Source organism: Canis lupus, chromosome 25 (assembly GCF_048164855.1).
Source record: "Canis lupus baileyi chromosome 25, mCanLup2.hap1, whole genome shotgun sequence".
NCBI lineage: Eukaryota > Metazoa > Chordata > Mammalia > Carnivora > Canidae > Canis > Canis lupus.
In genome coordinates, this window is record NC_132862.1 from 28715779 (window position 1) to 28737939 (window position 22161).

At 34.8% G+C, this 22161-nt stretch overlaps 2 protein-coding genes across 7 annotated transcripts in view; one reads left to right on the forward strand and one right to left on the reverse strand.

Moving 5' to 3' along the window:
• Positions 1–380: 380 nt before the first annotated feature.
• CAPZA3 (capping actin protein of muscle Z-line subunit alpha 3) lies at positions 381–1469 on the reverse strand. Its single transcript, XM_072798835.1, has one exon. The coding sequence runs from the start codon at positions 1295–1297 to the stop codon at positions 398–400; it is 900 nt and encodes a 299-aa protein (XP_072654936.1). The 5' UTR covers positions 1298–1469; the 3' UTR covers positions 381–397.
• Positions 1470–1599: 130 nt separating this feature from the next.
• PLCZ1 (phospholipase C zeta 1) overlaps positions 1600–22161 on the forward strand; it is a 114253-nt gene continuing 93691 nt past the window's right edge. For 5 of the 6 annotated variants that reach the window (XR_012017653.1, XR_012017654.1, XR_012017652.1 and 2 more), the window contains exons 1-5: positions 1601–1635; positions 2070–2222; positions 3235–3358; positions 14981–15212; positions 19354–19555. Coding sequence is in view for 2 of the 6 variants with exons in the window: in XM_072798833.1 (XP_072654934.1) it covers positions 2212–2222; positions 3235–3358; positions 14981–15212; positions 19354–19555 (569 nt within the window). In the remaining 4 variants the exon portion in view is untranslated. Of the gene's footprint in view, positions 1636–2069; positions 2223–3234; positions 3359–14980; positions 15213–19353; positions 19556–22161 lie in introns of all 6 variants that reach the window. The other variant, XM_072798834.1, reaches the window with a different exon arrangement.

The window sequence follows — 22161 nt, forward strand, 5'->3', positions numbered from 1 at the left end:
GAGTGACTTTCATCTGCATACCTTCTCCAGGTACAATGAAAGTCAAAGGTCCTTCCTACAAACACACACACACACACACACACACACACCCCACATACATATCCTAGCCACCTTTATAATACTTCTGAGTGCCACATTCTATCAAGTTGTTTTAGGTTCTAATAAACATCTCTGGCTTTATGATGGTTACTACCATGAAACACATTTAAATCATCCTTTTCTTCCCTTATTGGTTAATATTCCCTGAGTAAAATTATTTGTTACACCTTTCCCTAATTTAAATTTGCATTTGTCATATGATAGGCATCTCCAGTGGCTTTTCAACTTTAGGAAAATCCCAACACCCCTCCCAGAAACACAACTACATCAGGTCAAGACAATTACCAGGAGCAATCCTTTATATTATCCAGTTGCATAACACACTTCTTGAATAAATGACATATCCTAATTTAGGATACATCACCAGATTCAAGTCAGAGAGTATCCTTTGCCAGTCAATAAGAGTGCGGGTCACTGGAAGATCTCTTCGTAGAATTTTTCTCAGGGCTTCGTTCGATAACTCCTGTAATTCTTCTAAGACTGCAGCTTGAAATATATTCTCTTGCTCTTCCACAAGCCTTGCAAAATTTAAAGCCAGTTGAGCTTGGTTAACTACTTCCAAGCTTTCTTTCAGGTCCTTGGAGATTTCAATATGAAGGTTGACAGCCCTGAAGAAATGAGCTTGCACAAAAATTCTTCCTGTTACTTGGGTTAGAAATGGATTTATTTGGAAAATCCACTTAGATTTCCAAAGGCCATTCCAGCAATCTCTTGTTTCATAGCTGTGATCCTCAATGCAGGCTATCAAGAACTCCTTATTTTTCACCGATTTTCTCAGCACGTTGCAATTTCCTGTTGGATAGTGGTCATTCACATACAGTTTTAAGGCGCACAGAACAACATTTCTCAGGTATTCTGTCTCATTCCGAATGATACCGTGACTTTGGATGTCTCTTAGCTGGTTTTGAAGCAGGTCGAATTTGAAAGAAAGTTTGCTTTGATAGTCAAAAAATCGGTAGTCACCCACTACGTTGTGGTGAGATAAGAGTACTGGATTTCCATCGATGCAGAGTGGTACAGAGTATTTTTGGCAGTGTTGGTGGCCTGCACACTCACCTTGATGGTGCATGAGTTTTTCATCACGGATAAGCAGACAGAGATCATCAAAAGCATTTACAAATTCCCCTGGAGGAGCTTGTATTAACAGTCTGCGAATTACTCTTTCTTTCTCTTTCCTACTCAGAACACTAAGTGACATGTTTGGTTGCAGCAGAAGCAAGGCTTCTGAAATTAAGAGTGTTCAAAGGATGAGAAAACATTCCATGAGACACCTTTCCCATCAAGGTGTTAAACATTCAAGCTTAAGATTACTATGTCTAACCATGAAAACAGGCTGTCTGGCAAGCTCTGAGTCTCCTGATGAAGTCATAAAGAAGCTTGCTCTATGAAGCATGGAACTTTCGATGATATCACAATGGGTGCTCAGATCCAAAGAAAAACATGACAGTCACCTGACAGCGTGGTACCCAGCCAACAGCTATACATATTTTGAAGATTTTAAGAACTTAACCTCCTGAACAGCTTTCTTCAAAAGTGGTGTGTCTCTGTGTGCATTATATGTTGCCAGGGATCTATAGAAGCAGCCCAGAGTTTCTAGAAACTGTTTGGCAGCCCTTTCACCGTGGGGAACACAGTGGCATTGATTTATTCTCAGGCCCTCAGGGTAGTTGCCCCAAACCCACTGGAAGCACATTATGTTGAAAAATTTCGGCGGGAGGTGAGTCAACAAAATAGTAAAAATAAAACAAGATATGATGGCAGTTGATAGACAAATTCCAAAGAGCAGAGGATGGTGCATTTATAAACATGGAGGGTTTGAAGATGGGCGAAATGTAACAAGAAGCTAGAGATGTTCAAGGGCAGTGAAGTGCAGGGACCAGCCTTGCGTATGGTTTCTGTGGGATTGAAGTGTGAGCGATCTCCAAAGAACACAGTCACAAACCACTCTGTATTTTCTGCTTTCTCTCTAGAAAAAGGGCAGAGGCAACAGCTGATGAATATAAAGAAATTCCTTTACAACAAAAGGGCAGATTTAACTATATTTGGAACCCATGACAACACGTAATGGGGAGAGACTTCTAAGCAAGGAGAAACGGAGCAGGTCATGAAAATATGGAGAACAAATATCCACTCAGAAGTTCTTTCTCTTCCTCTTTCCTCTTCTTTTTCTTGATTTATCCCCTTTGCTTGATTCCCCTCTCATTCTTTTTGAAGAGTTCTGAAGTTAAGCCTCTCTCATTTAAGTATAAACTGCTTCCTTCCATCCATCCTAAGCTTTTCTAAGCTTCCTGTGTTTTTCTTATAAGAACATGAGCTTTGCCATATTAAATCATAGCCATTATATTTAAGGGCTTTTTGTTTTAACGATCTGAATTTGAGTGGGATTTTGAACATTCTTTACCTATACCTTTCATGATTTTATAAACTGTCATATCAATTCTCAACTGTAGTTTTTCAAATTGAAGTGTCCTAATTTTTATAGTTTATCTGTATACAAGAAGTAAGCTCGCTTATTTCAGTTTTCACTTCATACCAAACATACACTCAGCATGGCATTTTTAACCATTTTTGATGGTACTTAAAATGTTGCACTTTTTTTTTGGCATGTGCATAGCTTGACATTTAACTGATGTCATGATGATAATAATTATACCAGACATGGTTATTATTTATTGAACACTTAGTAGCAGAATAGCAGAAACTGGGTATACTAGTATGTTAAGAGCTCATTTAATGCCCCCAACTTCCTAAGTATTAATTTGCCCACTTTTCAGACAAAGGAAGTGAAGCTGAGAGAGGTCAAGAGACAGGGAGATCTGGAAGCCCAGCTGACCCCAGGCCCATTTCTTCAGGAAACAGACTACATTTCCCAAATAACTTGATTTCTCAAATGTTTATTTTTATTCTTTTCCTGGAATTCTTTCATACTTTTAATACGGAATAGTACCTATTTAGTTTTGCTTTAAATATTATTTATCATAGAATTATGTTGTTACTTAAGCACAAGATAGGCTATCCTTTAAGAATAAAATAAAAACGTTAAACTGAAGAGAAATAAAATACTTCTTTAGGCATTTTAAGTACTTCATGATTTTCTGTGAGAATTTCCTTAACTTCTTTTTTTGTGCTTTATACATGGTTTTTGTCAATGATTCGGGATGAATTTAAAGGTGGAAAAATTAACCTAGAAAAAACTCACAGATTACTTGAAAAATTAGATATTCCGTGCAATTATACTCATGTCAAATCTATTTTCAAGGTGAGATGATATCTGCTCCCTGTCTATCCCACCCTAGAAGGACTTAATTCAATATAGGGAGATGTCAATAGCTACTTCTGGATGCTTTCTGCAGAAAATACATATGAAAAAGTAATCTTCTAAGAATTAAAGCAATTAATTATGCTAAATATATTTATAATCAAGAAGGAGAGAATTTAGGTAGGTGATAAAATGAGTTATTGATAAAATTTGAAATAATACCAGATTATCAATTTAACACAATTAGGTGAATATATAGGAATATTCACATAAGATTAGGATTGCTCATATGATTAGATCGAAGTCATAAATGATGAACTGGTAAATGGATTGGATCTTAGAAATTTAAAGAAGGAATAAGTAATCTTGAGAGAAATGGCATTTTTCTCACATCAAAGTAGAAAATCATGCCCTAAGTTCTCTTTGTTTGAAGAAGAACTAGTAGGTAAGGAACCTGGCTCAATTCTCTCACCTGAGGGCAGAGGGAAAGATCATAAATACATGAGAAAAAGTCAAGAGTTCAGCTGATTTTTACACTAGGAAGATGGCAAATTTCTTGGCAAATCAGGCAAGAATTCTGGATTGGTCAATCTAGATAGTTAGGAAGATAGAATTCCTGAATATGATAGTGTTTTTAAAAGTGACTACCCAGATAACAATCTATGTTGGTATTGTTACTATTATCACAAACTTCAAAGCTTGTGTTACCTACTTACAAGCTAATTAGTTAGCCTGATATAATTTCATGGATGATGGCAGAGGCAGATTTGGGATTCAGGGAAAATAGCTGGTTATTCACAAAAATAGCAGATTGAGAGTATCAGCATTATGATGCCATTTCCTCCAGCCTCAGTTCCCAAAAACATGATGTGAAGAGGCCAGTTAACATATGCGTATGCAGTGGGTTGTGTTACCAGAGAGAGACCTCAAACTCAAAGAACCCAAATCTTTTGTTATGGGCAGTAAGCCTGTCTGATCTTTGCCTTGGAGAGTGTCATTATCATTATTATCACTCACAGTAAACCTGCTTTTTCCTATGGAAGGAGATACTATCTCTTCATTGTGGTAAACACATATGAAAAGCTAGTTCTGAAGAAAGGGTTGGTGCCTCTTCTCTGAAACTTGCAGACACAGAAGACCATGGAGAGCCGCCCCCATCAAGTACTTCTCTAGTAAGATGTAGTCCCTCCACCCCTGCCATGTTCACAAATCACAAAGAGGAAGTCCAAAAAAAAAGCTGTACTTCTCAAAAGATTATGGTAAAAGACTAGTTTCAGGTTGTTTTTATGAATGCAAGAAGTATATGCTGTCATAAGCTATCAGAATTTTAATCAACTCATGTCTAATACTTACCTGAAGAACGCAAGTTTTTGTGAAAGATCTTTACGTTTAGAATTCCCCCTAGTGGTGTCACTCAAAGGGAGAAACAATTATGTACTTTCTAGTTTAATAAAACTCACATTTAACACAATATAGAGGTAATGTATTAAATCTGTATCAAATGTGAAATATGACAGTTCTTATTCAGTGATTATCAGGTTGCTTTGAATTATTTGCAAAAATAAAGATATGTGTCTGAAATGCCCTTGAGTAAAATGCATGCCATATTTAAAAGCATAATGTAGAATGTGCAACAGTTATAACAAGTAAAGAGCTAGCTCATTAATGGAAACTGACAATTATTTGGACAGGGCAGGAAAGAAGGTCTATTTTGTTTAGCAAAACCTTTCTGGAAGGGCTATGAAAACAAAGCGAATTGTAAAAATTAGAGAGACAGAGGTTGCTTAGAATTCTTCAAAAGCCTCTTTTAAATGACCTCAAATAATTTAAAGCATAATTTGCATATAAACAAGGCTGATGATCTGGATAAGTAATTCTTATCTATTAAAATAATTCTCCTAAGCCCTTTAATAGATAATACTCTGCTGTTTTAGGCTAAATTGCCATATATGCCTTAAAATGTTAATTACATAGAATGTTGGGGAAGGTGTATTGGCTAACTGAATTTTCTGGATAGCTAAAAATTAAGCTTCTTAAACATTGGACTGTTTTGCTTCAACTTCTGTTGTTCATCTTCCACACTTCATGGGTATACCTTATAGTCAGAGTAAATAAAATGAATCATAACGAATCTTATTTTGGTGATCAAAATCTTCCAATGTTTCAAGGCTGTTGTTATTGGCAAGTTCAATGGGCATAGAGATTCTTTACTCCATTAGATCTTAGCCCTGTAGTACTTGGCAAATCAGAAATTTCTAGGGATCCCTGGGTGGCACTGTGGTTTAGCGCCTGCCTTTGGCCCAGGGTGCGATCCTGGAGACCCGGGATCGAATCCCATGTCGGGCTCCTGGTGCATGGAGCCTGCTTCTGCCTGTGTCTCTGCCTCTCTCTCTCTCTATCTCTGTGTGACAATCATAAAAAAAAAAAAAAAATCAGAAATTTCTCTGAGCAAATGTAATCTGCAGAATGAGGATGCTGATATAGTTATCTTGCAGAATTGTGCTGAATACTAAATATTATTTGTGAATGTGTCTAGTATCAGGCTTGGAAAAGAGAAGGCAACTAAATAAATATTAGTTGAAGCTGTAACAATCATAATTGTTAAAAAATATAGAAAATTACATTATATTTATCGATTTCTAAGAAACTGACATAAATTCTGATGTGTATTTATTTCCTTATTGGGAGAATATTTACCATGAAATTTAGGTAAAGAAGATGTATCTTTATGACCCTGGCAAAATATTCTAAATTTCACTTTACAAATTAAATTATTGAGTCATTACTTGAGGAACGGTGCCCTAAGGTTTTTTATCCCTTTATTAAAAAAATCTTTATTGATTTTTATCATTGTCTTTAATTTGTAGCATGCAAGTTATTTTATAGGAAATATCATGTGTCATTTCAATACACATTACTAGTCTGAGATTACCTTTTTGATTGTTGGTTGAATATGAAATAGCATCCTACTTAATTTTAAGAATTCATATTATTATTAGACTTAAGTTTTCAAATTCTTGAAGTAGTTAACAACCATGATTAAATCTACTGTATATGCATGGCACTCTGCTAGAAACTGTGAATTGTAAAAAATTAGTAAAGCACTCTTTTTCTCTCATCAGAAGGAAAATAAATACAGAAAATTTATTTAATAAGTAGATTATAATAAATTTCATAGGTAATATATGCAGGGAATCCAAAGAGACAGAGACAAACTTGGGCTTTTATAGAAGATGCCTTTATAGAGATAGCATTTTTGTTGGCCTTGAAGAATAGTAAGCAATATGTGTAGAGTACAGTGTGAGAAGTACTTGGGGAGTAAAAGGTAATGAAGCATGACTTGCATGTAGGATGCATGAAGGGAGTGGTGAGAAATGGTTGCAAGTGCCAGGCATGGCTAGATGCCAAAAATCCTGAGTAGTAGGCTATGGAATTTGGATTTACTTTTATAGGCAATGGGTAGCCATTGAAATTTTTTGAGTAGGGAAATAATGTAAATTATAGGGTAAATTTGGCAACAAGCAGCGTAGAGTGGTTTGAGAGAAGGTAGAGAGAGGAGGGAGAGTATATCTCTGCTGCTCTGCCCTACACATCTTCCTACCTTAGTTCATCTGCCACAGCCTAAGCTTATTTTTTATCTCAAAAATAAATAGCTCCATATCCTTTTCTAAATGTTACACTCTATCTTTTAGCAAATAAACTGAAATAATCCGTTATATTTCTTTCTTCGCTTCTTCAGTGATTCTTGCAATTAATTCTGCCATTAGTAGATCTCTACCTTGAAAACCTCTGTTTTTAAAATGGTAAATAAAGTGGCTAGCCTCTCTGTGCATTTTATTTATTCCTCTTTTCTTAAACTACTCCCCATTCTGACTCCTGTGACATCATTTTCTCTTAGTTTTCTTTTAAAATTTCTGATCATTCCTTTTCCATCTGTCCTATTATTTTTTCTTTTGCTCTCTTCTTAAAATTGAGTTCTTAATTTTCTTTCTTTTTATTTTATATGCTATTCCTGAAAATCTAATTATCCTTTATTTTTGTCCAGTTTTATTTTAGGTGTACAGCATGATGATTTGACATATGTATATATTGAAAAATGATTACCACAATAAATTTAGTAAACATCCATCAGTTCACATAGGTACAAATTTCTTTTTCTTGTCATTAGAACTTTTAAGATAATCTTTGTAGCAACTTTTATTTTTTTATTTAAAAAAATTTTTTGCAACCTTTAAATATACAATATGGTATTGCTAATTTAGTTACCAGACTGTGTTACATCCCTAGAATGTATTATTATACATCCTACATCAGTGTTGGCTATAGTCATCATGTACATTTCATCCTTAGCATTTGTTTATCTTGTAATTGGAAGCTTGTATCTTCACCCATTTCTTTCACCCCTAACCAGCCCTGCCTCTGGCAACCATCAATCTGTTCATCTGTTCTTTGTTTCTATGAGTTCAGTTTTTTTAAGATTCCACATGTAAGTGAGATCATATAGTATTGATTTTTCTCTGACTTATTTCACTTGACATAGTTTTAGGTTTATCCATGATGTCACAAATTATTGCAATTCCTTCTTTTCTATGACAGAATCATATTCATATTTTCTTTGTTGACCTGTTGATATACACTTAACTTGCTTCTACGCCTTGGCTATTGTAAATAATACTGCAAGAAACATGGAAGTACAAGTATCTTTTCAAAATAGTGGTTTTGTTTCTTTGAATCAATATCAATAAGTGGAATTCTTGTATGATATAGTAGTTAGTTCTATTTTTAATTTTTTTGAGAAGTCTTCATATTGTTCAAAACCATTATTTGAATTCTTTTTCAGGTAAATCACTTATCCCTGTTTCAGTAAAGTCTGTTTCTGTATGTTTTATCCTTTTATTTGGAACATAGTCCTCTGTTTCTTCATTTTCTTTTACTCTCTGTGCTAGCTTCTGTGCATTAGATAGAACAGCCACCTCTGCCAGTTTTGAGGGAGTGGTCTCATTTAGAATTAGCTTTATTGTGCATCTCAGCCTTTACTTTTGATTGTCTTTCAACCTTTGTGATTGTCTAAGCAGCATACTTTATTCTTAGTGGCCCCCAGTCATTGAGGCATTGCTAAGACCTATCAATATTCCAAAGGGTAGGATCCCAGTCAGCACCTCGAGATGGGCTGATTAGAAACCTGATCCTCCAGGTGGCAGCATGTAAAATTCACAGGTAAACATCTTCCAGGGAAAGACTGGAAATGGTTTCTCTGTCAACTCCCTCTGCACCAAGCTCCTGGGGGACAAGTAGCCAAGGATTTTCTCTGTTTGCCACAGTTCTGCTGAATCTGTAGGCACAAACCCCATCAGAATCAGGCTGTCAAGGATTTTCATCCCTTGAGTGGCAAAAAGCCAGGGTATCAGATGTGTACACAAACTTTTTTCAGGGAGATACTGGTGATCTGGAGGGAGACAGAGGGAAAGCCCAAATATGGCACCTGCTGGCCTCCCTGGTCTCTGAGGAAGATTGCAGTCTGTCCCTACACCTGTGTTAGATTAGAAGCATGACTTTCAGGCTATAGCTTTTAAGATAACCAAATAGGCCTCTGTTAGAGAAAAACTACTGGTTAGTCTGCTACCTCTGTGCTGAGCCCCTGGGGGATATCCACCATGAGTCCTTGTAAGCTGTTAAAATCTGTTTACTATAATATACAAAAATAAATAAATAAATAAATAAATAAATAAATAAATAAATAATAAGAAACTTAAAAAAAACATCTGTTTACTATAGCTTTGTGGATCTTATGGACATAAGCCCCAGTTGGCTTTCAGAGCTAGATATTTTGAGGGCCTACCTCTCAGGTGGAAGTCTTAAAAGTTGGGGCCCTAGAAGTTGGTTCCAAACTCTTCACTCCTCAGGAAGAAGCTGCGAGTTGTGAGTTCTCTCCCAATTATATGTTGCTATGTTGTGGGTGAATTTTGGGGAAAGATTATGTCTCTGCCTCTCCTGCCCATTTTGATATAGAATTTTTTTTTCATTTACTGGATACACACACACACACACACATACACACACACATATATATATACATATATATAATTTCACTCAACTGGTTTCTGGATTTCTTTCAGAGGGAATTGTCCCATATGTAGCTGTAGTTTTGTATGTCTATAAGAAAGGTGAGTTCTAGAACTTCTCATGTCACTACTTCATTACCTTTCAATGGCTTCAAATTACCACTTTAATGGGAACAAAGCACAGTTTTTAAAAAAATATTTTATTTATTCATGAGAGACACACAGAGAAAGGCAGAGACATAGACAGAGGGAAAAGCAGGCTCCCTGTGGGGAGCCTGATGTGGGACATGATCCCAGGACTCCAGGATCATGACCTGAGTCGAAGGTAGATGCTCAACTACTGAGCCACCTGGGCACCCCGAAGCTCAATTTTTCTAATTTAAATAACAAAGCCATGTACACACTACTATTTGTTCATCACTTACCATATTCTAAGCAATGTGTTCGGTTTTTGCATGCATTATTTTAACATCCAAGGAAGTTCTTATTAGCCTCTTTTTACACATAGAGATATTGAGGAAAAGAATGTTGACATGATCTGTTTATATCATATTACTGTGGAAACTCATATCTGAGTCTATCTGCCTGCAAAATCCTTGTGTTTTCTCTTGTAATACACCAGTCCTCATTCCTATTCCAAACAATTGTCTCCTGACTGTCTTGGCTTGGATGAAGATACTTCACATTAGATATGTTTAAAATAAACCATCTTTGCCTTCAAAACTGTCTTTCTCTTTTTTCTTGATTATGGCAGCACCACTCTCTGAGTTATCCAAGCCAGAAACTCAGGAGATTCTCAGACGCTTCCTCTTACCTTACCACTACATCAAATTTTCAAATCTTTTAAGGTCTATTTTATTCCTACACAAAGTCGATTGGTCTCCAACTGCTTGCTACTTACAGCATGCTCTAGCATCTCTGGCATTCCCCTGGGAGCTTGATAGAAATGCAGAATCAGACATTATTGAAGCTGACTCTGCATTTTAACAAGCCCCTCAGTGACTTATATGTCCATTAAAATTTGAATAGCCCTATAAACTGGTTCCTTGCTTTTAATTCTACCTTGTGTACAGCTTCCAGAGTGATCTTTCTAAAACAACATCTATATAATTTTCCTCATTAAAGCTCATCAGTAAGTCACTGGTTGGGAATGAAGTCTGTGAGCCTCAGTGTGGCATCCAAGGGCCTCTAGGCTGCAATTTTGACTTCATCCTTATCTCTCACTGCAGCTTCACTAACATCCTCCCTAATCACACTCCTGTTTTGTACCATCATGTGTTTATTTACTCTGATCCCAACAATTAAAATAACCCTTCTCCTCCTACTTTCAACCATTTTACTTCTCATTGAAAGCTCAGCTCCAGGATCACCTCATCTATAAAGACCTTCTTTTATCTCCAAGAAGAATTGCCCAACTTTCTTTGTGTATTGTGTATAATAATACTTTCACCTCCCCTTTCCTTTTCTAGAATATGAGTTCCCAGAGGGCACTGATAATGTGTTTCTTCTATCTAATTACTACCCAGTTTCATTTCTGATTCATATATTTAGTTAGGAAGAAAGGGAAAACAGAAGACAGAATTGCTAAGCAGTTTAAATTAGTATGTCAGAGTTGGGGGGAAAAGGTGGCAAGTCATGTCGTTTCCTGTGATATATTTTGAATACTTTGTTTTTAGTGTAATTTCAGAGACAAATTTAAAACAACTCAACTTAATTTAAAAGTGAATTCTGTGCTTTGATAGACGAACTTTCTCATGAGGTCAGTTATTTTAAGTGACACCTCATCTTTTTACTAGCAAACTGAGCAATCGTAAATGGTAACATGAAAAAGCTTTATTTCTATTTTCTGAAAATATACTATCAGAATATCAATAGAATCATTTCAATATGTTCTTTTATCTTCATTTTTTTTTTTATCATTAGTTTAAACCTACAGTTGGTTATGTCCTATGCTAGGAAAGGTCCAGTACTAGGCATTGGAAATAAAAAGAATACAATATCTCCCTTCCTGCCATTCATGGTCTTAAGATATGTCATATGTTTTTAAATCATACATAAACATCGAATGGGTTGTTTGGTAAAGTTTGTTTTTCAATGTTTTGTAGAGATTAACCACTTAAGGAATTTTTTATTTATTCATGAGAGACACCAACATATAGGCAAGGGAGAACAGGTCCCTGCAGGGGACCTGATGTGGGACTCCATCCCAGGACCCTGGGAATCACGCCCTGAGTTGAAGGCAGACACTCAACCACTGAGCTACCCAGGCATCCCAATGAATATTTTTTTAAACAAGAGAAAAATGGCTTCGTTACTCTTATTATATGCTGTTTTTATAAGTGATTAATATGTAATATTTCTAAAAGCTGTAGTATTCCCTGTAGTGAGGTCTGAGATTTTGCATATTTTCTGTAATATGTATTTAAAAATATCTTTTCCTATTCTTCCTAGGTTTAGGGATATATTGACTCTTTATCCAATTAAATGCACACATTTCACCAGAATCAAAAAATTGTTTAGGTGATAGATCATGTTCTGAATACATTTAGTCGGGCATTCTTTTATTCTTTTTGGTACTAAGAGTACAAGAAACAAATGGCAAACTTCTTGTCCAAGGCAATTCTAGAAGGGATTTAGGAAAAAAGGCTTTCATTTCAGTGTAATAAATTCTATGAGAGAAGAAGATGCATAGTCTTATAAAAACCCAGAGGTGGGCTATATAATGTGGCTTGTGGGTAGACCCAGAAGTATGTTTGGGAAGATTTCTAGAGGAGGATACTTTTTTCAAGACTTAGTAAAAAATTAGTAGGTTAGGAAGTGACAGAAGGGTTTGAAACAGAAGAAACAACCTCTACAAATAGCAAGATAGTTTGGTGTTTATACTGTAGCTAATTTAGAGCACCAAAAGTGTGAGGTAAAAGGAAGAAAAGCAGACACCATTAATGACACCTTAAGGGACCATGGATGCCACATGATAGAGTTTGAGTTTTGTCTTGAAGACCAAAAAGAATCCTGAGCAATTTAAGAGGTAGTTGAAGGCATCAGATTTGTATTTTACACAATTTATTTCTACTTATATACTGTCAGTATGCATGATGGTATATGGATTTCCTGCTGCTCCTCTGAGTGATTTTGGAGTTAGTTCAAATCCTGGTCTACCATGCCTGTAGTATTGGGGACAATTGACATAAGACTTCTGAGACCCAGTTTCCTCTTACTGGGGATATATTGAATTAATATATCAGCCCTTTATCAGTTTTTCTACTATTATGTGTCTCAGTCTTCAGATTTGAATCCTTCTTGACGATCACTTTCCTTCTTCCAGCTTCCCCTGCTGCTGATTTTGTTACCCAGGCTCCATCCTTACTGATTTCTGTTGCTTTTCCTTTTCCTCTCTCTTTCTACTAAAATTAAAACTGCCCATCTTCAGTAATACAATTTTCACCTATTCTGTGTGGTGCTTATTTTTCAGTGATTTAATTCATTTTTGACTGTTAACTCCTTTGGGGTTGGATTAATTATAGCAATTTTTCAGATTTGTGGCATTTTATATGAATTTTACATCTCCAGTTCTTTCTAGTATCAGATGACCATTTTGATCTTTTGTGAAAAACAAAACAGATCATGTCAGATGGCTAAGCTTAAGCCTGCTCAATAGTAATAAAACTTTCATCAGTTAGTGGATAATCGATTTTATTTTATACTGCTACTTAGTAGGACTGTAATTTTTAATTTACACAATTTTATATAACCAAATTTGCAGGAATTACAGGCATGCTTTGATTTTTATGGGCTTGTTAAAGACCTTATAACAAAATTAGTGGAATGGGGCTAAAATAAAATAAATTTAATTCTATGACATTGACTTATGTGGCCCTCAAAATCCAGAATTTAAAAATAGTAAGTTGAATCTTGTTAGTCTACCAAGATAATGGATAATATGAATTACTTTAAGATTATGCAATTTTAAGGTGCTGTTATTGCTGAATGAGCTCTGGACCCAATTTGACAAGAACAGATCCCAACTTATCTTCATCCCATTCCCACTTGAGGCTTCATCCCAGTCCCTGCTTCTTTAAGTTGCTCCATACACATGGGTTAATCTTTTGTGAACTAACTTGGTGCTCTTCATATTCGATTCCGAGCTCAAATTGCTTCTTGGATCCCTCCTATCAAACTGTCTGGCCTACCACTAAACTTTTGCTGTTGTACTCTAGGGATTCGTTTTATGGGCAAAAGTGCAAAGGATGAGACACTAGGCTGGATGATGTGAGGGAAGCAGAACTTGATAAGACATGACAATTTATTGATATCTAGAACTACCATTTATTGTATATCTGCAGTCCTCACAGTGACTTGATGACATAGGTGGTGTTAACTATCTCTATTTTTCAGATGAAGAATATGAACCTCAGAGTTTAATTTATATGTCCAAAGTCCCACATACTTTGGAGCTCAGAATATAATGTTTGCTCTATTTGCTTACAAATTGTCAGATTTTACCACAGTAGAATGGTCCTTCAGCACATGTTCCAGCACTACAAGCTGTTTATAATGTCATGAGAGAGTTAAAATATAAATAAATACCCTCATTTGAAATTAAAGGTCCTTATAAGGTGTACTTTTTACACTCCAAAGATTTTTATTTGTAAATGATTCTACTATTTTTTTAACTCTCTCCAACGCTAGACATTCCTGACTTCTCTGCTTCACACATATCACATTTTAACACATTGAGTCCTCTGACGTCTCTGTTCATAATTTCACTAATAACTGTTCTTTAGTTTCTACTTATTACCCTCCAATCTGGATTGCACTTCTCTGTTCCATCCTGCAGTTCTCTTATCTCTTCCAGTTGGTCATGCACAACTCGTCATTCTAAACTTTTACTTCTGCTAGTCATTTTCCTACTTAGAACCTCACAGTGTTTCTGATACTTTTAATAACTGGACACAGCCCATTGTCTTGTTTCTATTGCATGAAGGTCAAGCATGAACTTTCCAGAAGAGCTAGATGAATCCACTCTTTCCTATCAGAACCTATCTTGTTTGTCCGTGCCCCCAATTCTTCAATGATTATGTACATCCCACTTCCTTAAGATGCTACATAACTACTGCAGTTACTGTAGTACTACTACCACTCCTGCAGCTTCTGTAGCTTACAGTGATCTTGAATGTCTCTGATTTACTCTGATGTTTATGCATATCAAGGAGCATGGGATTGCATATCATCTAGGAGGGTTTTAAGATACTGAAGGAGAGTGGAAGAGAAAAAAATGAAACATGATTGAAAGACAACCTAGAATCCTTATCCTCTTCCACACTTTTTTCTGTTCCTACAGAGGCCACTGGGTTTTAAGTGGTGATTTTCCACTTATCTTTTTCCAACTTTGGCATCTTTAATGCAATTTTAAATATTTTATTTGAGATAAGAATCTAATGAGATTAATTTTATTTCAAGTGTTAGTTGTTATGTATATTATAGAAATGCTCTAACCTAATAATTTTGTGTATTTTTTATATTCACAATGTGAGCCCACCAGTCATTTTTTTTTTAGTAGGATAATGACAGGCTGAAACAAGGACGAATCACCATAGAAGAATTTAGATCAATTTATCGAATTATTGCACACAGAGAAGAAATTGTTGAGATTTTCAACACATATTCTGGAAACCAGAAATTTCTTTTTGAAAAAAACCTCCTCGAATTTTTGAAACAAGAACAGTATGCACTTGACATGAGAAAAAATATTGCTTTTGAGATCATTCAAAAATATGAGCCTATTGAAGAAGGTATGCTTACATTTCAAAGTATTCTCAAATATCTAAATACAAAGTATTTTTTATGAATTACAGTTATTAAATTCAAATTTTTGGATAGGTCAAATTTCTTTTGGATAATGTAAAATATTGGCAGTTTTATTTATATATTTTATTGACTTTACATATATCTTTCAGAAAACTGCACTAAATAATTACATTCTTTCCTACTTCATTGTCCAGTTTCCTTTTCTTTTCTTTTTTTTTTTTTTTTACTGCTTTGGTGTAACTCTTGTGTTCAGAGAGGAGCTCAGGCATGCAAAGCAAGATGAGCTTCTGTTACATACACTGTAATGAAAGAAAGTGTCTTCATTTTCATTAATAAGTTAAAAACCAAGTAATACTCTTCTAGTTTTATACATTATACTATTGAAAATATATAGAAGTATTACATTAGCTAAGTGAAAACTATTCTAGGAAAAAATAAAATATTACAAAATCACTACCTTCTTCATTGTACACATAATTGTCTATAACATTCCATAAACATTGAACGTTATTTGCTTTTCCTTATTTTTGAATATAGTCATCTTGTTCATTTGTTTTACTTTTTTAAGATTTTTTTTTTACTTTTTTGAGAGAGAAAGAGAGAGGGAGAGAGCAGGACATTGGGCAGGGGCAGAGGGAGAGGGAGAAGTAGATTCCCTGCTGAGCAGGGAGCCTGACATGGGGCTCAATTCCAAGGACCCCAAGGTCACAACCTGAGCTGAGGGCAGAAGCTTAACCAACTGAGCCATCCAAGTGCCCCTAGTCATCTGGTTTACATTAAATGACAATTTAAGCAAATGATATGTCATATAATTTTTGATCTTTGTCTCACTTTTTAATGGTCAAAACATTTTGCATTTTTTCACTTATTCTTATCTTTAAATGAAATCATAAAGACATTATATAATAAAATATTCACATAATTATGGAAAAGTACCACAAAAGAAATGTTTAGCCCTGTACTAATTAATACAATAGCTCAAAATATTTATTTAACAAGGGCAGTATAAAAGTTCAAGTTATGCCTTTGAAAGTTGGTTTATGTACCAATGTTTAATATATGATAATATGGGTTTTAACAAAATCAAACATTTCTTCATTGAGTCATATATTCATAATTGATTCAAATATTTATTTGAGGCAACCAGGTTTGCTTCTGGGGGCTGGGGATACAGTGAAGAATAAGGCAAACTAGATTGTATATTAATGATGGAGGTTTGAGGGAAATTGACAATAAATACATGTATAAAAGGATGATTCCACAGAATGCTGTGTACTGTGAGTGTTAGAGAATAAACAACCCAGGAAGACTTGTATTAGCTCTGGTTGGGAGTTTAGAGTGGTCCACTCTGAGGGTGTGACCTTTGAGCTGAGACCGAAATGACGAAAAAGAACTAGTCATGTGACAAAGTGTGAGAAGTTTCTGAGGTCAAGAGAAGTATTGAACTTGAGTTAGAGAATTCAAGGAATAAGAGGAGGATATGGTTAGAACTCAGAAAATGAGGGCAAGAGGAATTTGGGAGACAGGCAAGGATCAAGTCACGTCTGTCTTGCAGGTCATAATTAGGATTTGGGTTCCATGACACGTTCGGTGTCATGAAAAGATTTTGGAGAGTTGTGGTAAGACTGAATGCAGTACTAGTAGGAGTTTGGTGTGACCACTATTACAATTTTTGCAGGTTTGCAACCAGAGAAAGAGCTTGCATCAGCATGTAAAACAACTACATCGCTAAACATGCCTGATGAGTTCAGCTGACTACTTCTTCTTCTTTTTTTTTAATAGCAAAAACTTTCTCTAAAGAAGTGGTGAATTGATTTATGTTCTGGATCAAGTTTTTTATGTCATTGCAAACTTGAAACAACTAGTCTACAGATGAGCTCTTTGAGTAGCACAGATGCAGTGAATATTAAAAAAAATTACTTTGGCACCATTAACTGCAGGTGGTAAATCAAAAAACACAAAAGGATAATGGCATGGTGGCATTGACATTTTGGAATTGTGTTTGCATTTGAACTATGATACTACAACTGTTCATCCATTTCATCATTTGAGCCTCCCTCAGCCTCAGATACTTTCACACACAGCCAAGACCTTGTGTTTCATTTACATGCTTATTGATCACTTATTAAGTCCAATTAGAATTACAATTGGATAGTCCCAAATGCCAGGGGCTCCTCAATCTCATCCCACTTTGGTACACGATGTTTTTAAAAAAATGAGGTTTTTAAATATTCATGAAATTAACTCTCATGTCAATCTGGTAGCTTTTAAGGGCACAAAATTAGTTTGTTTTCTATTCCATTATCAAAGATTTTAACTTAATTATTCAACAATTCAAAAGGGCTATAAACCAGTCACTTCCCTAAAAAAAGAATAAAATCATGCAAATCTTTACTATTACAATATATGATGCATTTACCCCATATGCTCTCATACTCCTAAGTTTGCATGTCTTTGAAACAGAGTTTGCATGCCTATAAACATTTTATGTATTCTCTTCTAGCTTTCATTTTTTAAGCCAGAATTGTAATAGCATTTTGAATGCTGATTTTTTCACTTTTATGAAGTCATAAACATTTTCCTTTGTCACTATATATTTTTTTCTGATACATTATTTTAAATTACTTGGTACTGTATCATATTTTGAGCTTTAATTTGTTTTCTTCCCTCATTTATTTTGCTTTTATAAATAATGCTAATGTAAGCATTCTTACACATCAATCTTTGTCTGAGTCTCTATTTCTGCAATGTCAATTCCCAGAAACAAAATCCTTTGCCAAGGATCACTTTCTAGTTTTTTATTTTATTTTATTTTATTTTATTTTATTTTATTTTATTTTATTTTATTATTTTATTTTATTTTATTTTATTTTATTTTATTTTTAAAAGATTTTATTTATTTTTTCATGAGACACACACACACACACACAGAGGGAGAGAGAGAGAGAGAGAGGCAGAGACACAAGCAGAGGGAGAAGCAGGCTCCATGCAGCAAGCCTGAGTGGGATTCGATCCTAGGTCTCCAGGATCACACCCTGGGCCGAAGGCGGCGCTAAACTGCTAAGCTACCAGGGCTACCCTCACTTTCTAGTCACATCAGCTGTTATTTTGAGACAAATTGAATTATGAACAACAAAATAATAACAAATAGCATTTATAGAGCTAATTCATTTAACTAATATGTTGGGATAAGTGCTATGATTACCATCGTTCTAAAGATATGGAGAAGTTAACTAACATGCCTGATGTATAACAAGTAAATAGATTTAACAAAAACTGTCTGATTCTGGAGCCAGTGTTCTGCCTTAATAGGTAATTTTGATAATCTTATGCCAAAAGCATAGAAGTTCAGAGATACTTTACTAAAGATGCTAATATGCAAAAGATCCAGAAATTCCAGTCATAGGCGTGTACCCAGCATAAATGTGTACATATTTGCACCAAAAATCATGTACTGGTTAATTATAGCAGCAATTCTTTGTAAGTGCCTCAAATTGGAAATTATCTAACTGCTCAAGAACAGAACTGATAAATAATTATGGTGTACTCACACAATGGAATATACAAAAATGAGAATAAACATCTAACTATATGCAACTATAAGAATAAATCATAGAAACAACGTTGAACAAAATAAATCAGCCACAAAAAGTGCCTACTGTATGAATTCATTCCTAGAAAGCACAAAAAAACAGAGAAAACTAATCTAGGTGATTAGAAGCCAGACCACTGAATACACTTGAGTTAGTGGAGAACGAAAAGTTAGCAGAAGGCAGGCTTCTGGGGTGCTGCAATGTTCTGTTCTTTGAGCTGGGTGCTGCTTATCTGGAGGTTTAGTTTATGGAAATTCATTGACCTATGATACATATATTTCTTTATATGTATTTTTAAAACATTTAAAAATCAGAGATTAATTAAATAATATACTCTTTTAGAATGTTGATATAGAAGGACTTAGAGGTACTCATCAGAAAAATTTCATTTCCACAGAAAAATTAGAAATAGTATCAATATTAATTCTAAATGAGTATTTTAGAAACATGCTCTACTACTGAATAAGTATTAAAGTGAAATGTAATTTTTATATAATGATATTTCTGCATCCTTTTAACTTACATTTTATAGTTAAGAAAGCACACCAGATGTCATTTGAAGGTTTTACAAGATATATGGGTTCACCTGAATGTCTAGTATTTAAAACTGATTGCACAGAAGTTTATCAAGATATGAATCATCCATTAAATGATTATTTTATTTCAAGTTCACATAATACATACTTGATATCTGACCAGTTACTGGGACCAAGTGACATTTGGGGATATGTAAGGTATTTATTTTTATATTTATATTCATTACATTTTACAACATTTGAAAGTTCCAATGAGTGGTAATTTCGAGTAAAAGCAAACTGCACATTGTGTAAAAACTTAGAAAAAGAAATTTTGATTTGTGAATATCTTGGAGAGGTAACCTTTGAATGGCTATATAATTATTCTGTATTTTAATATCATACATTTTCCTTCTAATTCTTCCTATTGACCTCCTTTCCCTGGTTATTGGTTATCCCTTGTGAGGTTTCCTAAATAATTTGGATACCTTTTATAGGAAACCATATGAAGAATTTTCTTATCCCCAAAACATCTTAGATTTTAAAAAATATGGTTAAAATTAATTCCCAGTCATCAAGACACCATGCTATAAGTAAATGCAACACATAAGTAGATAAATTATATACTTTGGCATTTATAGATTAGATAGATAGAGATTTATATGTCAAATAATTTACATAAATTAAGTACATCTACATCTCATTAAGTACATGCTACATCTCTAATTTTGCATTCTACAATGTATCACACTGTCAATATTAGGCTTCATCTTAGATAGTCAGCTGAAAATACATTGGTGAACAAGATTTTCAGAGCGCATATGTTCATGAGAGTAGACATAATAAGCAGGTAAACAGATTGATATATTTTTTTAATATTTTATTTATTTATTCATGAGAGACACAGAGAAAGAGGCAAAGACATAGGCAGAGGGAGAAGCAGGCTTGTCGCAGGGAGCCTGATGTGGGACTCGATCCCCAGACTGGGATCACACCCCGAGCCAAAGGCAGATGCCCAACCACTGAGCCACCCAGGCATCCCTAGATTGATATTTTCAAGGACAGATGAGTCCTTGAAATAATTTCTACTCATACTTAATTACTTATGAGTACTATGAGTCCACATAGAGAAGGTAAGCTAGGGTAACATGAGAGAGAGTAACTATGGAATGGAGGGTGTTCCTTTAGTTAAAGGGTCAGGAAAGACTTCTCAAGAGGTGACATAGTTTGGTCTGAGTGATGATAAAGAGGAAGCCTCAGAAATATTTGGGCATGCTAAGCAGAAGAAATAATAAATGCTTAGGCATGTTCAAATGAGAGAAAGCAAGTGTGGCTAGAAACAAGAGAATGGAGGATGAAGGCAGGTGAGTTTAAGGAAGTAGATAGGGTCAGTTTATGAGGGTTTTACAGGCCATGGGAATAAGACTGGATTTTATTTCAGTTGCAGTGGGAAGCCATTGGAGAGATTTTCCATAAAATAATGTCATAATTCAATCTACTTTTTACTGTGCAGGAAGGATTGATGCTTAGGTAGAAGATGATTGGAGAAGATATTGTAGCAATACGCTGACGATCGTTATGTAGATGATGAATTTATGAGGTAGCTGTTGAGATCAGTGGTTGAATTTGAAATATATTAAGGAGGCAGAGCCAAGAAGACTTACCAGGTGGTCTGAAGGGAGGTACAAGGCAAAGAGAGAACTATCAAGATTTTTGGCTTGATAACTTAGCATGTGATGATCCTATTGACAGAGATAGTGAAGTCTGAGAAGACCAGTGTAGGGTGTGAGGCAAAAGCAAGAGTGTAATAATTCCCACATTCCGTTGAGTTACCAAATCATTGTCAAAGGGCTAGGTCAGACAGTCAGTTAAGTATAACTGTCTGGGACTTAGGAGAAATATCTAGACTGGACAAACAGAATTGGAAGTCATCAATATATAAATAATACTCAAAGCTATGTGGTTGGTTGGTGTTAATTAAGGAAATCATGGGTGTAAAAGATATCTCCATGATAATATCAGATTTACAAATAAACGTGGCTTCTCCAATATAAAATCTTACATAAACACATGAATCCATGAGCTCAGAAATATATCTAATTAGAATCCATAAAGATAACCCAATTTATAGCTATACTTTCATTATAGAAATTCTACTCATACTTAATTACTTATATATTTTTTAAAAAAGAGAAAATATGCATTTTCATAAAGTTGATTTAACAATGCAGAAAATTTACTTTTGAATGAAGAAAATGTTCCACCCAAGTAAACATTTAAATTTTAATTTAATTGAATTGTACTTAAATTTAATTGTATTTCTTCCACCCACTTGTGGAAGATACCCTTTTATTAATGCAAATTTTTCAAAATTTCTCTATGCGTGAGAGGTGGTATAATGTAGTGTTGATTGATTAATGCTAAGTTTCTGGTGCTGATCTTTCCTGTCTTTCCCTCCTTTATAAATTATGTGACAGTTACAACCTCTTTGAATCTCAGCTTCCTCATCTCTAAAAGAGGAAGACTAATATTAACTACCTTAGAGTATTAAATATTTTAATCCAAGAAAGGCCCTTAAACTTATGTAAGTGGGACAGATTTTTTTTTAATGTGACAGAAATTTCTACTATTCATTTTCAAAGATGAATTAGTGTGAAATAGTAGAACGTGGCTTCCCTAACACCACTGGGGGAGACACAACTTTCTTTTATGTGCCTCTGAATTAAATGAGTTGGCCTGACACAGTGAAATCCACTCAAATCATTTTTGCTGGGGACCAAACCATGTAGTTGAAATAGGCAATTTGGTAAAGGTTGGCTTGATCT

Excerpts from the sequence above, each read along its gene's own strand:
- CAPZA3 (XM_072798835.1), bottom strand. The coding sequence starts at position 1,297 with ATGTCACTTAGTGTTCTGAGTAGGAAAGAGAAAGAAAGAGTAATTCGC.